The sequence below is a fragment of the Condylostylus longicornis genome, unplaced genomic scaffold (assembly GCF_029603195.1).
Source record: "Condylostylus longicornis isolate FDR11 unplaced genomic scaffold, ASM2960319v2 ptg000473l, whole genome shotgun sequence".
Taxonomy (NCBI): Eukaryota; Metazoa; Arthropoda; class Insecta; order Diptera; family Dolichopodidae; genus Condylostylus; species Condylostylus longicornis.
The window spans coordinates 28617-43379 of record NW_026578431.1 but is presented as its reverse complement, the minus strand read 5'-3'; the positions used below and the strand labels follow the sequence as shown (position 1 = coordinate 43379).

The following is a 14763-nucleotide window of genomic DNA, read 5'->3' as shown; positions in this document are numbered from 1 at the left end:
ACACATCCACTCAGACTCTCCCTTGAGCCAACGTAATTAATCCCGACGAGAAGAGCGCGACGGCGGCCTGAATGAGAAGTAAGTGAGGACTGCCAATTGCGTTTTTGCATCACAGGGAGAGGAGGAGGGTGAAGGATCAGGGTGGATCCTTTGGATGATTAGATACTCTGGTAGAGAGCTTACGGAGAGGAAAAAATCCAGGCGCATCCGAAGTCGTTGATTGGACGCCTGTGGAAGTCCCAAACATTTCCATCAATTCGGGAGCAAAAAGCGGTTTGGTCTAAAAAACATCAAACAGTATAGATGAGATCTAGAGACAAAGAGTAGCAGGTTTCCCGTTGTTGGATTTGCAAAGCGACGTGCATCGAATTTGGATGTTCTGATGGTAATTCGGACCTTCGGCGATTGAGCAATAATTTCATTCAAGAGGTAATCGATGCAATCATCCACATTGTAGTTGTTCTTCTTGAGGGCTCTGACAACACGAAAGACTATGAGAAAACCCGAACACAGCCACGACGCAGTCATGCATGACCTGCGCATGCATGCACGAATCTGCTCTCACTCAAGGATTTCGCCGTCGGTCATTTGTGGGACCTCTTCACGGATTTCTTCCATCAAATCAGAGACTTTAATAACAACTTTGGGAGGACGATAAGCAGAAATCTGAAAACCGAAATATCAATTTCATCTCCAGCATTCCTCATCATAAACATCGAAATATCAATTTCATCTCCAGCTCATCATAAACATCGAAATATCAATTTCATCTACAGCTCATCATAAACATCGAAATATCAATTTCATCTTCAGCTCATCATAAACATCGAAATATCAATTTCATCTCCAGCTCATCATAAACACCGAAATATCAATTTCATCTACAGCATTCCTCATCATAAACATTCATGAAACTCACTGGACTTGAAGGACGATGGACAGGATGCTGTTTCACAGATAGGGGAATCGAGTAAATCCCATTGGGTTTTTGGACAGAGTGGGGTTTCGAGACATAATAGGGTTTTGGGACATAATGGGGTTTTGGGGACAGAGTAATTATGATATAAAGCATGTTTTGAGATTGCCGGTTTGGGTCGATAAGCCGAGAAGTATTTCTTCACATATACCGTCTCTTTTCCTCTTTCCCCCACGAGAAAACTTTCCACCATTCTTGGCTCAACCACCGGGACGAACGGGAGGCTGGAACGCCGACTGTCATCATTGGTACTGCGTGGAGTGCAGAGTGGTGCCTGACACGGGGGCATGAATGGCAGTGATAGATGAAGTCAACCATACGTCTCCTTCAGTAAGGGTGAGTAAAATTTCTCCAATTGGCGCAGTACTCGTTACTGAGGAAGAACCACCCGGAAGTTGCAGTGCGAACCAGCCACTAGCGGTCTCCATATCCTGAAGAGGAGCAAGATAACTTTGGATGGCGTAGCCATAATGATAACGTTTGAAGGCGTCTAGAAACCCGTTTAGGGCACACACTATTTCAATCACTGAGTCCAAATTATTGGGAAAGAATGAGCTCGGGGTATAATTACTATACGGATCCCTGTAGTGTCATACCTTCGAAAGTTGAAAGATGGTTGTTCCGAGAACCTTATGACCGTCTGTGAATGATACAAGAGACACAACGAGTTCTTCTTCCTTTTCTTCATCAATCGAATCCTGAAACGACGATTATCTGAATGAATCTCTAGTGGATTCCTACAAATTGGAAATTTTGGGAGCTCCATTTGAGGAGACTGGCGGGGCTAATAACTGTTGATTGTTCGACATCCCCGATAGTTGCCTGGACAATAAATTGCAACAGTTACACCAATTTCAAACATACTTTTACATAAAACGATGTGTCTGGATTTGCTTTAAGAAACTTGACTTCATGAACAGAGAGAGCAACCATTTTCTCAAACTTTTGAGGGAACCAGCTACGAGATGGTTCGATTAGTTTTTCGTGAAACCGCACAAAACGTGAAACGGATCGAGTGCCGGCATGCGAGTCATCCACATGAAAAACCACATGGAAAAATAAAAATCACTACACATAGAGTCCACTTGACTTATTTGACTTCAACTTGCCCTTTCGACGTGTTGTTGAATGCATCAGCGTAGCGCGCCAGACACATCTAAGGGAACCGTTGCGGATCAACTGGAACGAATAGTTGTTGCGTGCTGGAATTTTGAGGATGTCAGATTCAGCAGGAGTGTCCTGGATGATCCGAGCTGGAGAAGAGAATACTGCGTTGAGATGACCAAGGAAGGATTACAAATAAGTTGCTTTAACAAGCAATTGGTCTCATCAATGAATCTGATGGTAACCTTGGCGTGCGGTTTTCCAACGTCCATGGAACCTTCTAATCTGGTATTGTGAATCTTGCTTCACGTCGGCCTTTCTCAGTCTCCATCTCAACAGGCTGGAACAGATTTTCCGTGGATATGTGGATTGTTCAAGGCTGACGTTTTTCCTCTGACAAAACTCTCACTTCGTTCAAGTCGTTGGGGGAGGGGGGCTCCAAACGTTCAAGCCTATTGATGCAGCGCCCTCCACTGTGGTTCAAATCCACCTCGAAATCCTTTTCCGTTCGCTGTGATCGAAGTCCGTTCCCTCCCAATACGCTCAGCAGGCAGGGGATTCAATATCGCAAGCAATCAGTGAGGGCGATGCTAAACCTTCAATTCCGAGCGCCAATTCGGTCTGGTGGTATTCATCGTTCCTTCACATTCTAATGTTTTCCAGAGCGTGAACCGACACAGATGAAGTACTTCATTGAAATCCTTGCCGAATCAATGGGATATCTACGATCCCGTTGTTATTCCTGGAGTCAGTATGGGAAGCACTGGCCTAAATATTCAAACTCCACCTGCATTTTCGCATCCTTTTCCAGCTCCACGTTTCGTCCCACTGCATTATCATAATTTTCGCCTTCCAGCGGAATCCGTTCGCCTGGAAGATTCGCATCTCGGAGACCGAACAGTTTAGAGCCCCTCCCAGAACTCGCTGATCAGAAGGTCGAGCTGACGGACTTGGGAAAGCGGAACCAGTTGCGGGCGATGGAAAGCCTACGCGCGGGCGATACAAACTTTGACAAAGAAATCCGAATCAATGATAGAAATCCATGGAACGGCAACAACGGGATTTGTGAATCCCTTCGGCCATACTGCCGATGGTCGTAGAGAGGATTGAAAGGAGAGTTAAAAGGAACTGGAAGAGAGTCTCAATAGTCCAACAGTTCTCGGTGCCTGAGCGTTGGATTGCCACTGACGCTTGCAAATAACGCCACGAGTGAAAATGATTATAAGTTCGGGCGATTGCATGGTGTGCTTGATGACCTAATCTGGTTTGCATTCTCCATCACACAAAAGACAGAAATATAACGAATTGTTCATCGAATGTTAGTGAGGAATCCAAATCAAGATCTCCAACTCCATTTCGTGCAGCCACGCTTTATGAAGGCGGAATTCAAACGCTTGCCGCACAATTCATACTGATATCTCCTCTTGCTCGTTCGCCGGGTTGACTTGCTCTTGCTCTTGAAAAAGACAATTAATGTTCCAACTAGTTGCTGAAGAAGATCCGATTTAAACAAGGGGACATACCGCCGCTCGCATAAGTCGTCCCTGGGTGTCCCGCTTCTTGATGTTCTCAACGTCAACGGTCATATTGTCGCACGTCACAGGGCAGTTGGATCGAAATTAGCCAAGCTTCGGGAATGGTCTCAAAATAGCACACAAGATGGCGTTCGCAAGGTCATCAAGGGGGCAGATTCTCGAGAGCAGCAGAACTGCTGTACCTTACCATTCAACTGTCTTTGATGTATCTCATGGATGGCAAAAATGAACCATATGAGAGATACGAGGCTCTGAAAGAGTTACTGTGGATGACTGCAACGAAGTGATTTACATCAATCATGAACCGGAGGCTAACAACATCTTCAACAATCAATGGACGGATCTTCAGGCTGCATGGTGTTTAGTATTGGTGGTGCTCTACAAATAGCAGTTATGGCGATCTGAAAGTGACCTGTGGAAGCAATTCTCGTCTTCTCGACAAACAGGACAGGGATGTTGATCCAGCTGAGCTGTCCGAAGCTCAAAAATGAAGGTGACGCGAAAAAGTGAATCGACTGTTCGTCCTGACGAGATTAAATGACTTTAATCCACCAGCTGAATCCGTGGCATTTGCGTGGACAGCAAAGTTGAAAATCCAGACAATCCCCTGCGTCATATAAAAATTTCTATTCATTGTGAAAATTGAGTCGTTTAGGCGCGAGTTCTCCGAAATGTTGCAAATAATTGAAGGTTCTAGAATCCAAAACCTACAAATATTGCTAATGATGCGTTGGTATTATTAATGCTTCACATTCACTTAGAAGCGCATCAATCTGATCCAAAGTATCACACTGTAGCAACGGAACGGCATTGTTATTGCCGTTCATGAATAGCGCCATACATCTGAATGATAAAACTGGGACAGGATCATCAGTTTGAGCAACTCAATATCATGGCGAATTTCAAAAGTAGTAAGCCTTCTCATGCTCATAGGCCAGGTTGCTAACGGAGTCTCTACTTCGGCACTGGCTTGCGAAGCACAGTCAAAATCTATTAGAAAGAACTTTTTTCTTCCATTCTTCGACGTACGTCCCGGTGTACCCATCCTCTTTGATGAAGAAAATCTAATGTCCTCAAACAAAAACTAGCCCAAGAAATAAATTCATCTGGGGCCATTGGAATGCCCGGCAATTCTAAACGTTCCATTTCCACAAGGAGGTGTCCTGATCGAACTACCGAGTAGACCATCAAATGATGCCCGCTTGTATCATCACAAAGAGCATTGTAGATGCTGCTGCTGTTGGTCTCCATCGTGTGCACTCCTTCCAAACACGATCTCCTTGGATAGTGAACTCGAACCCTCGAACCAGCGGATTCATTTGAATTTCTTGAAATTCCAGTATCAACTGAGGAATCAGGCAGCTGTGGATGTAAACACAAAAGTTGACAAGAACTGGGAGCAGTGCAAGGCGTTCCATGGGAAACTTTAAATCGAATCTTGGAAAATTGGCATTGGGCCGAATCAGTGAGCTCTACCAATGGCTCGTTGACGTCATACCAATAAAAACGAATCAAGGTATGGGCACGTGTACACATGAGAATGGGGAACTGTTGGTGTGCAGGTTGGGCTCCTTGTAATTGGTTTCTTGCTAAGTGCTCATGAAGGGCGAGGCGTTTCTCTTCTGCGCGGAAGATAGGGATTTCTTCGAGGAACATTGCCACATCTGGTCTGCGGACGCCGACACCAAGTTGAAGTCCTCTTGCGTCTCGCCGTTGATCGACACGAATTCCTAGAATCTCCTTGAGAAGAATATCAATGGGCCGCTGCAAACAATCATTGAATTGTGGAATACCCAACGCTTCCGTAGGACGACTGCTGAGGGGCAATGCAGCTTGCTTGACCATTGTGCACAACGTGAACAGAATACCACGCGGAAGCCCTGTAAGAACGAAGTCAGCTGTCCCCAGATTGAATTCAGTCGGAATCGGATGCTGCAGCGGACTCGTTAGCACTCTCAAGAAAAGCTCCGGCGTCATTCTCAACGCATTATCCCCGACGATTGATTGGACACGAGTAGGATCCAACACTCGAAGGACCTCTTGATGCGTTTTTTCTGCTCCATATAAACCAAGGAAGTAGAGATCGGGGGATGTCTCTAAGGTCGTCTCTTCTGTGGAATGCGACAGAGGAACCCTCAACGTTGTCTGCCGTTAGATCTGTGATTAGATGAATATTGACTTAAATTATCTCTGCGTAAAGATAGAAAGGTAAAAGGTTCGTTACAAAACACTAAGGAAGTCGCAGAGCTTATTCTCTGACCTGCAATTCGTCGCAACAGTTGCATTGTTCAACGTTGCATTACATCTTGAAGTAGCACAATTTATAATTGCTTAGTGAATGTAGCCAAAGGAAACACCGTAACCTATATTCACAATAACGTTCGGAGTATCTTAAAGTAAGTTTCTGGTACTGAAGGCAGTTTAACCAAGTGTCTTTTTATGTTGATATGTGTTATTGTTCAGTGGTTATTAGCAAAACTTGATACTCTAGTTAATTTACTCCATATCTGTGACCTGAGAAGCCTTGTTGGTTGGCAACCCCGGATCCGCTGGGTGTTGCCGGCTCTTCAATTGTGGGCAGCTGCTGTAGGCATGCCCGGGATTCTCCCCCAATTATCTCGTCAATCGCTTGCATGTCCATTGCAGTTCTCGTAAAAAAAACAACCACACGAACGGGAAAAGCAAACAAAAGGAAAAAGGACAGTAAGCCCATAAATCTCACTCAGTGTAAATTGTTGATTCATCTCAGTGTAATTGTTGATTTATCTAACTCACTGTAAATTGATGATTGATCTCACTCAGTTTAAATTGTTGATAAATCTCACCCAGTGTAAATTGTTGATAAATCTCACCCAGTGTAAATTGTTGATAAATCTCACTCAATGTAATTGTTGATTCATCTCAGTGTAATTGTCTCACTCAGTGTAAATTGTTGATAAATCTCACTCAGTGTTAATTGTTGATAAATCTCACTCAGTGTAATTGTTGATAAATCTCACTCAGTGTAATTGTTGATAAATCTCACTCAGTGTAAATTGTTGATTCATCTCAGTGTAATTGTTGATTTATCTCACTCAGTGTAATTGTTGATTTATCTCACTCAGTGTAATTGTTGATTTATCTCACTCAGTGTAATTGTTGATTTATCTCACTCAGTGTAATTGTTGATTTATCTCACTCAGTGTAAATTGTTGATAAATCTCACCCAGTGTAAATTGTTGATAAATGTCACTCAGTGTTGTTGATAAATGTCACTCAGTGTTGTTGATAAATCTCACTCAGTGTAATTGTTGATTTATCTCAATATGTTGTGCAAGTTAAGCGATTCGTCGCAACAATTACATGTTGCAATCACGAAGTGCTTATAGAATGAAGCAATCCTTTATTCTATGTTCACCAAATTCCGATAGAATAGAGTCCCTAAGGTTTCTATTGAAACATCTCCAACTTAAAGAGGTTTGTGTTAGCTCTAATAGATTTGAGTACAGATTAACCAATGTCTTGAGATGTTGTATATGTTTTATTACTCCATAGTTCTCAATGATGCTTGATGATGCAAAGCATCATCGTGCTAATTTGGTAACTATTGAATGAGAAAAACGCCCTTATGCAACAAACAATAGTACCTCCTTAATCAATAGAATTGGTTTTCACGTAGACACAATCATCAATCGATGGCGTATTGCTCAGCCTGATTTGAGAAAGTTGCTTGCTAAATATTTGATCGAGATTTGGGATCTTGATTCTAAATGTTTTATTTTCGTAATGGATTACATTGAAGAACCAATCAAATTCAACAGGCGTAACCTTGAGAAATACTGGGAGCAATATTGGGATTGCTAGTCGTCAGAAACGAGGCGTGACATGTCTACTCAATAAAATTTCCTTTTATGGTCTTCTGGTTGGACTGGTGCTTAGTCAGGACGCAGATAACATGCACCCACAAAAGAGAATATTGCGGGTTGAACCATCTTCGACGAAAAACAGGAATGGATTGTCGAAGATCAAGGACGGGGTGTTATTGTCATTGTCACTGTTTTCATCTTTCGGGAGCGCTTCTCCTCCATCAACACTAAAAACGGCTTTGTGTGCTGAAGTCTGCATCAGAGTGGAACGCGGATTCGATATTCATCCTCTTGAGATTGCACTTCGCCTCAAATTGGTACTCCGGAGTGAACTTTGGAAGGGAAATTTGTGCTGTTGTTTCTTTTATGTGGCGCGACATGTAAGATGTAAAGAAGTCCCAAAACTCGAAACATAAGTTCTTGACCAATTTTTTCATTTGATTTGAACTGGGTGAAGTCAAAATGACGAGGTGCATGCCATTCTCCAGTGGAAGCCATGCAACTTGAACTTTCACCGCTTTCCAAATCCAGTCCATGAATTGCACAGACATAGCTTTCTGATACAGGACGGCATTTCCACGCCCTCAAACTCGATTGTCCTCTTCTCGAATTTCGTCTTCCACTTTGCTTTGAAGTGAGCTGTCGAGAGCGCACATGTGGAGTCGCCAATATCGTCCTTGGTCAAAAGAATGTCTATTTTGTCATTTGTTTTCTTCCTCAAGCAGTCGTTGATGAATTTCACGGAGTCTTCTGGCTTGCTGAAGTGAAAACAATCACAAATGGAGCTCAGCTTGGGGCAACGGCTTACGCTTTCAAGTGTTGGACAGCAGGATCATAGAAGTTCAAAGCCTCAGCTTAAAATTCCTTACGAAGAGTACACCCTTCAGCAACAAACAGATCATTAGTAAAAGATAACTGAGGAGCCTTGAACCGGTCATTCATCTCTTGGCAGAGTTTGACATGGTATGGGCTCCACCCCTTCAACTCATCCCTCAACTTTTTCTGGGTTTCCTGATAAAATCCAAGGGACGCCGCACACATTCCAAAACGGAGGGCTACTACCACGTTTTTCTTTCGATGTATGGCTGATGATAACATCACTTCTTGGAATAATTTGAACCTAATATTGTTGTGGCGAGGAAGTTGGTTCTTGCTACTTTTCCTGGATCTGGTGAAGAGTTTGGTGAAGGCTTTGGTGAAGAGTTTGGTGAAGAGTTTGGTGAAGAGTTTGGTGAAGAGTTTGGTGAAGAGTTTGGTGAAGAGTTTGGTGAAGAGTTTGGTGAAGAGTTTGGTGAAGAGTTTGGTGAAGAGTTTGGTGAAGAGTTTGGTGAAGAGTTTGGTGAAGAGTTTGGTGAAGAGTTTGGTGAAGAGTTTGGTGAAGAGTTTGGTGAAGAGTTTGGTGAAGAGTTTGGTGAAGAGTTTGGTGAAGAGTTTGGTGAAGAGTTTGGTGAAGAGTTTGGTGAAGAGTTTGGTGAAGAGTTTGGTGAAGAGTTTGGTGAAGAGTTTGGTGAAGAGTTTGGTGAAGAGTTTGGTGAAGAGTTTGGTGAAGAGTTTGGTGAAGAGTTTGGTGAAGAGTTTGGTGAAGAGTTTGGTGAAGAGTTTGGTGAAGAGTTTGGTGAAGAGTTTGGTGAAGAGTTTGGTGAAGAGTTTGGTGAAGAGTTTGGTGAAGAGTTTGGTGAAGAGTTTGGTGAAGAGTTTGGTGAAGAGTTTGGTGAAGAGTTTGGTGAAGAGTTTGGTGAAGAGTTTGGTGAAGAGTTTGGTGAAGAGTTTGGTGAAGAGTTTGGTGAAGGCTTTGGTGAAGAGTTTGGTGAAGAGTTTGGTGAAGAGTTTGGTGAAGAGTTTGGTGAAGAGTTTGGTGAAGAGTTTGGTGAAGAGTTTGGTGAAGAGTTTGGTGAAGAGTTTGGTGAAGAGTTTGGTGAAGAGTTTGGTGAAGAGTTTGGTGAAGAGTTTGGTGAAGAGTTTGGTGAAGAGTTTGGTGAAGAGTTTGGTGAAGAGTTTGGTGAAGAGTTTGGTGAAGAGTTTGGTGAAGAGTTTGGTGAAGAGTTTGGTGAAGAGTTTGGTGAAGAGTTTGGTGAAGAGTTTGGTGAAGAGTTTGGTGAAGAGTTTGGTGAAGAGTTTGGTGAAGAGTTTGGTGAAGAGTTTGGTGAAGAGTTTGGTGAAGAGTTTGGTGAAGAGTTTGGTGAAGAGTTTGGTGAAGAGTTTGGTGAAGAGTTTGGTGAAGAGTTTGGTGAAGAGTTTGGTGAAGAGTTTGGTGAAGAGTTTGGTGAAGAGTTTGGTGAAGAGTTTGGTGAAGAGTTTGGTGAAGAGTTTGGTGAAGAGTTTGGTGAAGAGTTTGGTGAAGAGTTTGGTGAAGAGTTTGGTGAAGAGTTTGGTGAAGAGTTTGGTGAAGAGTTTGGTGAAGAGTTTGGTGAAGAGTTTGGTGAAGAGTTTGGTGAAGAGTTTGGTGAAGAGTTTGGTGAAGAGTTTGGTGAAGAGTTTGGTGAAGAGTTTGGTGAAGAGTTTGGTGAAGAGTTTGGTGAAGAGTTTGGTGAAGAGTTTGGTGAAGAGTTTGGTGAAGAGTTTGGTGAAGAGTTTGGTGAAGAGTTTGGTGAAGAGTTGGTGAAGAGTTTGGTGAAGAGTTTGGTGAAGAGTTTGGTGAAGAGTTTGGTGAAGAGTTTGGTGAAGAGTTTGGTGAAGAGTTTGGTGAAGAGTTTGGTGAAGAGTTTGGTGAAGAGTTTGGTGAAGAGTTTGGTGAAGAGTTTGGTGAAGAGTTTGGTGAAGAGTTTGGTGAAGAGTTTGGTGAAGAGTTTGGTGAAGAGTTTGGTGAAGAGTTTGGTGAAGAGTTTGGTGAAGAGTTTGGTGAAGAGTTTGGTGAAGAGTTTGGTGAAGAGTTTGGTGAAGAGTTTGGTGAAGAGTTTGGTGAAGAGTTTGGTGAAGAGTTTGGTGAAGAGTTTGGTGAAGAGTTTGGTGAAGAGTTTGGTGAAGAGTTTGGTGAAGAGTTTGGTGAAGAGTTTGGTGAAGAGTTTGGTGAAGAGTTTGGTGAAGAGTTTGGTGAAGAGTTTGGTGAAGAGTTTGGTGAAGAGTTTGGTGAAGAGTTTGGTGAAGAGTTTGGTGAAGAGTTTGGTGAAGAGTTTGGTGAAGAGTTTGGTGAAGAGTTTGGTGAAGAGTTTGGTGAAGAGCTTGGTGAAGGCTTTGGTGAAGGCTTTGGTGAAGGCTTTGGTGAAGGCTTTGGTGAAGGCTTTGGTGAAGGCTTTGGTGAAGGCTTTGGTGAAGGCTTTGGTGAAGGCTTTGGTGAAGGCTTTGGTGAAGGCTTTGGTGAAGGCTTTGGTGAAGGCTTTGGTGAAGGCTTTGGTGAAGGCTTTGGTGAAGGCTTTGGTGAAGGCTTTGGTGAAGGCTTTGGTGAAGGCTTTGGTGAAGGCTTTGGTGAAGGCTTTGGTGAAGGCTTTGGTGAAGGCTTTGGTGAAGGCTTTGGTGAAGGCTTTGGTGAAGGCTTTGGTGAAGGCTTTGGTGAAGGCTTTGGTGAAGGCTTTGGTGAAGGCTTTGGTGAAGGCTTTGCTGAAGGCTTTGCTGAAGGCTTTGCTGAAGGCTTTGCTGAAGGCTTTGCTGAAGGCTTTGCTGAAGGCTTTGCTGAAGGCTTTGCTGAAGGCTTTGCTGAAGGCTTTGCTGAAGGCTTTGCTGAAGGCTTTGCTGAAGGCTTTGCTGAAGGCTTTGCTGAAGGCTTTGCTGAAGGCTTTGCTGAAGGCTTTGCTGAAGGCTTTGCTGAAGGCTTTGCTGAAGGCTTTGCTGAAGGCTTTGCTGAAGGCTTTGCTGAAGGCTTTGCTGAAGGCTTTGCTGAAGGCTTTGCTGAAGGCTTTGCTGAAGGCTTTGCTGAAGGCTTTGCTGAAGGCTTTGCTGAAGGCTTTGCTGAAGGCTTTGCTGAAGGCTTTGCTGAAGGCTTTGCTGAAGGCTTTGCTGAAGGCTTTGCTGAAGGCTTTGCTGAAGGCTTTGCTGAAGGCTTTGCTGAAGGCTTTGCTGAAGGCTTTGCTGAAGGCTTTGCTGAAGGCTTTGCTGAAGGCTTTGCTGAAGGCTTTGCTGAAGGCTTTGCTGAAGGCTTTGCTGAAGGCTTTGCTGAAGGCTTTGCTGAAGGCTTTGCTGAAGGCTTTGCTGAAGGCTTTGCTGAAGGCTTTGCTGAAGGCTTTGCTGAAGGCTTTGCTGAAGGCTTTGCTGAAGGCTTTGCTGAAGGCTTTGCTGAAGGCTTTGCTGAAGGCTTTGCTGAAGGCTTTGCTGAAGGCTTTGCTGAAGGCTTTGCTGAAGGCTTTGCTGAAGGCTTTGCTGAAGGCTTTGCTGAAGGCTTTGCTGAAGGCTTTGCTGAAGGCTTTGCTGAAGGCTTTGCTGAAGGCTTTGCTGAAGGCTTTGCTGAAGGCTTTGCTGAAGGCTTTGCTGAAGGCTTTGCTGAAGGCTTTGCTGAAGGCTTTGCTGAAGGCTTTGCTGAAGGCTTTGCTGAAGGCTTTGCTGAAGGCTTTGCTGAAGGCTTTGCTGGACGCTTTGCTGAAGGCTTTGCTGAAGGCTTTGCTGAAGGCTTTGCTGGACGCTTTGCTGAAGGCTTTGCTGAAGGCTTTGCTGAAGGCTTTGCTGGACGCTTTGCTGAAGAAGAATTGTTTGAATGGCGTCTTCCGGACGGTGAACTACCAGAACCCATCCTGGGAGGTTCTTTGCAGCCGTACACAGTAAGGCCACTGTGGCAATGATCCCGAAAGAAGAAAATAAGGTGAAGGCCGGAGTAGTGCTCGCAGGTGGGAGTGTTGGTGTGATTTCGACGATGCAGCTTGCTAGTTCGAGTGCTTGTTGGCGGAAACTACTATGGGTGTTTGCGAAGAGTGTTGTTACGTAAGTGTAAAGTGCTTCGCAGATAGGTGGGATGAACACATGTGCAAGGTAACAGAGAATGATCACGGTTGTTCCTCCAATCACAATGACAAGATAGCAAAAAACTCTCTTCAGTGCTTGGAACACATACATCATAAAATTAAGAGTGAAATAAATAATGATGAAGGCAAATATGTAATATAACAATGGAGGAATCGGGAAGAGTGACGCCCAAGACATCACTGGTTCAAAAAAAAGGAATTGGGACATGAAGGAATTGATGGGGGTAAGGATGGGCATGAAGGCTACGTCAAGGTATCAAAAGCTGGCGAACTGTTTCCATTGCCTGAATACTGCATATAGTAACATGAGGCACGCTGTTGAGACACACGGACAAGAATCTTGTGCAGTTTGCAACTAAGTGCACGCAACCTTTCACATCCCGAGCAGGTCCTGGGGTTCACCATCACCCAAAGTATCGAAACTTCCTGAAATAAAGGTCGGTGAAAGAGAGTGACGAATACACAGCTCATTTTGGACCTGCGCGAAAGAAAGAAGCGTTGCGCCAGTTTTCACAAGAGTCCATGGAGCGGCGCTGGATGCGAACACTTGGGTCTTCTCGGATAGGAGACCATGATGTTCGTACTGGATTTGAGCTGCTTCTGTGCGTGTGTGCAGACTTCCCAACAGCTCAAGTCCGATTGACCCAATATCACGAGTCGGTCCAGTCAACGATAGAAAAAAAAAATTCCTAACATTCATCGCAAACAACCACAGCAGTTTCCACCAGCAAACACTCTGACTAGCAAGCCGCATCGAAGAAATCGCACCAACACTCCCACCCACAAGTACTACTCCGGCCTGCACTGATCGGGGGTCTTGCTTCACCAGCCGAGAATTCCAAAAGTTTGTCATTGAAGATTTAGGGGCCTATTTGGTCAAAGCGTCGACCTCTTATCCACAAGGGAATGGGGTGAACGAAGCATGCCATCGCGCGATTGATGTCCATTGCATCGGCGTTGGATGCAGGGTCGCTTTCATTTGAGCAGGCTTTAAGACATTTCCGTTGCCTACGGTGATGTAAAGTTGAGATGGTCTTGTGTTGTGAAGAACCGTGTTGTCGTTGATCATGTGGTCCGTTGCGCCAGAGTCGATGAGAAAATTGGTTAGGTTGTTGGATGCACCATGGTTGGATGAGAAATGTGCTTGGGAAGTGGGATTGATTTCAGGGTCTTCTTCTGTCGTGGAGTCTTCACTAGAAGCGTCAAACGTGTGGAGATATGTGTGAGTGGATGGTCTGGTTGTGTGGAAGTAGTTGCGAGAGCTGTGGAAGATGAGAGTTGTGTCGTTCAATGGTTGTGACGTTGAGAAATCGGTCGAGGACTGTGATGTGTTGGCTTCCCTTCGATATTTTGGCTTATTGGTGGTTTTGCTATTGTTGTTGAGAAAAGGGTGGTGGAAGCAATCTTTGTGACGATGGTACCATTTGTAGGGGCCTAGTTGTGGTAGTTGTGGTATGTTTTGTTGTCGTCGCGGTTGACTGAAAGGGGGGTTAAAACTTTGTCTGTTGAAATGTTGGCCACGTTCTGGTGCACGTCGATTCATGGTGTGGGTGTTGGAGGCGAAAAAGGCATTGCCACTCTTGTCCATGTCATCTGATATCAGCCATTCTGCAATTGCAGATTCTACTTCTCGTAATTTTCCAGTCTTCGCCCTTGTAGTGCCATTGCAAATGGTTTGTAGTTTGCTTTGAGGGAGTTGATGAGCGTGCTTATCCGGTACTCAGGATCTGTTGGCTTCAGAGACACGATTTCTTCCCAGAGAAGATTGTGGCGCGCCAAATGGGAACGAATATCAGAACCATTCATCTGGAATTCGAATAATTCTTTCATCAGCATTGTGTGTCGACCCGGAATGTTTTGCAAGTGTTGCAGTAGTGCATGGAGTTGTTCGTATGGTGTTGTGAAACGGGTGAAGTAGGAGAAGAATCCTGGGATGACAGTTTGTCGAATGAGACCCATCGCTTTGTTCGCATGCCTGGTTTTGTATGGGCTGGGAATGTTGGTCCATTTTCCTTCTTCGAACGTCCGAAAACTTCAGAATGAATGAATAAACACTCTGCTTCAAAAAATCATTCCCATTCTTTGAAATTTGTGCACGACGGTCTTTGCGCGGGACATTGGAGATGTGGAGTCGGATGAAGCGTCACTGTCGCTTGAGTCCGAGTTTGGCGGTGAAATGGAGGGTGTGTGGGAGTCTGTCTTGAAATGACTTTGAAAAGACTTTGAAGAAAACGATGAGTTGGATTTGCTCAATTTTTGAGTGTGCCAGTTGCAAGATGCAGTCTTGAAGGATTTCGAGCTCTTGCTTAGATCGTTGAGATTACGATTGGCCAAGTGCCCGTGCTTGTAGAGACAATGTTGGTTCTCTGTGTCCAACTCTTTAACAAATTTTTCGATACTTGCTTGAGGCGCAAAGA

The 14763-nt window shown here is 44.3% G+C and overlaps 1 protein-coding gene across 1 annotated transcript; it reads right to left on the bottom strand.

The window, feature by feature from the left end:
• Positions 1 to 7533: 7533 nt before the first annotated feature.
• Positions 7534 to 12117, bottom strand: LOC129617269 (mucin-1-like). Its single transcript, XM_055532598.1, has 5 exons — positions 11920 to 12117; positions 10594 to 10629; positions 8765 to 8809; positions 7782 to 8099; positions 7534 to 7713 (listed from the first exon to the last, which is right to left on the bottom strand). The coding sequence occupies exons 1-5, from the start codon at positions 12115 to 12117 to the stop codon at positions 7534 to 7536; spliced, it is 777 nt and encodes a 258-aa protein (XP_055388573.1).
• Positions 12118 to 14763: the final 2646 nt, after the last annotated feature.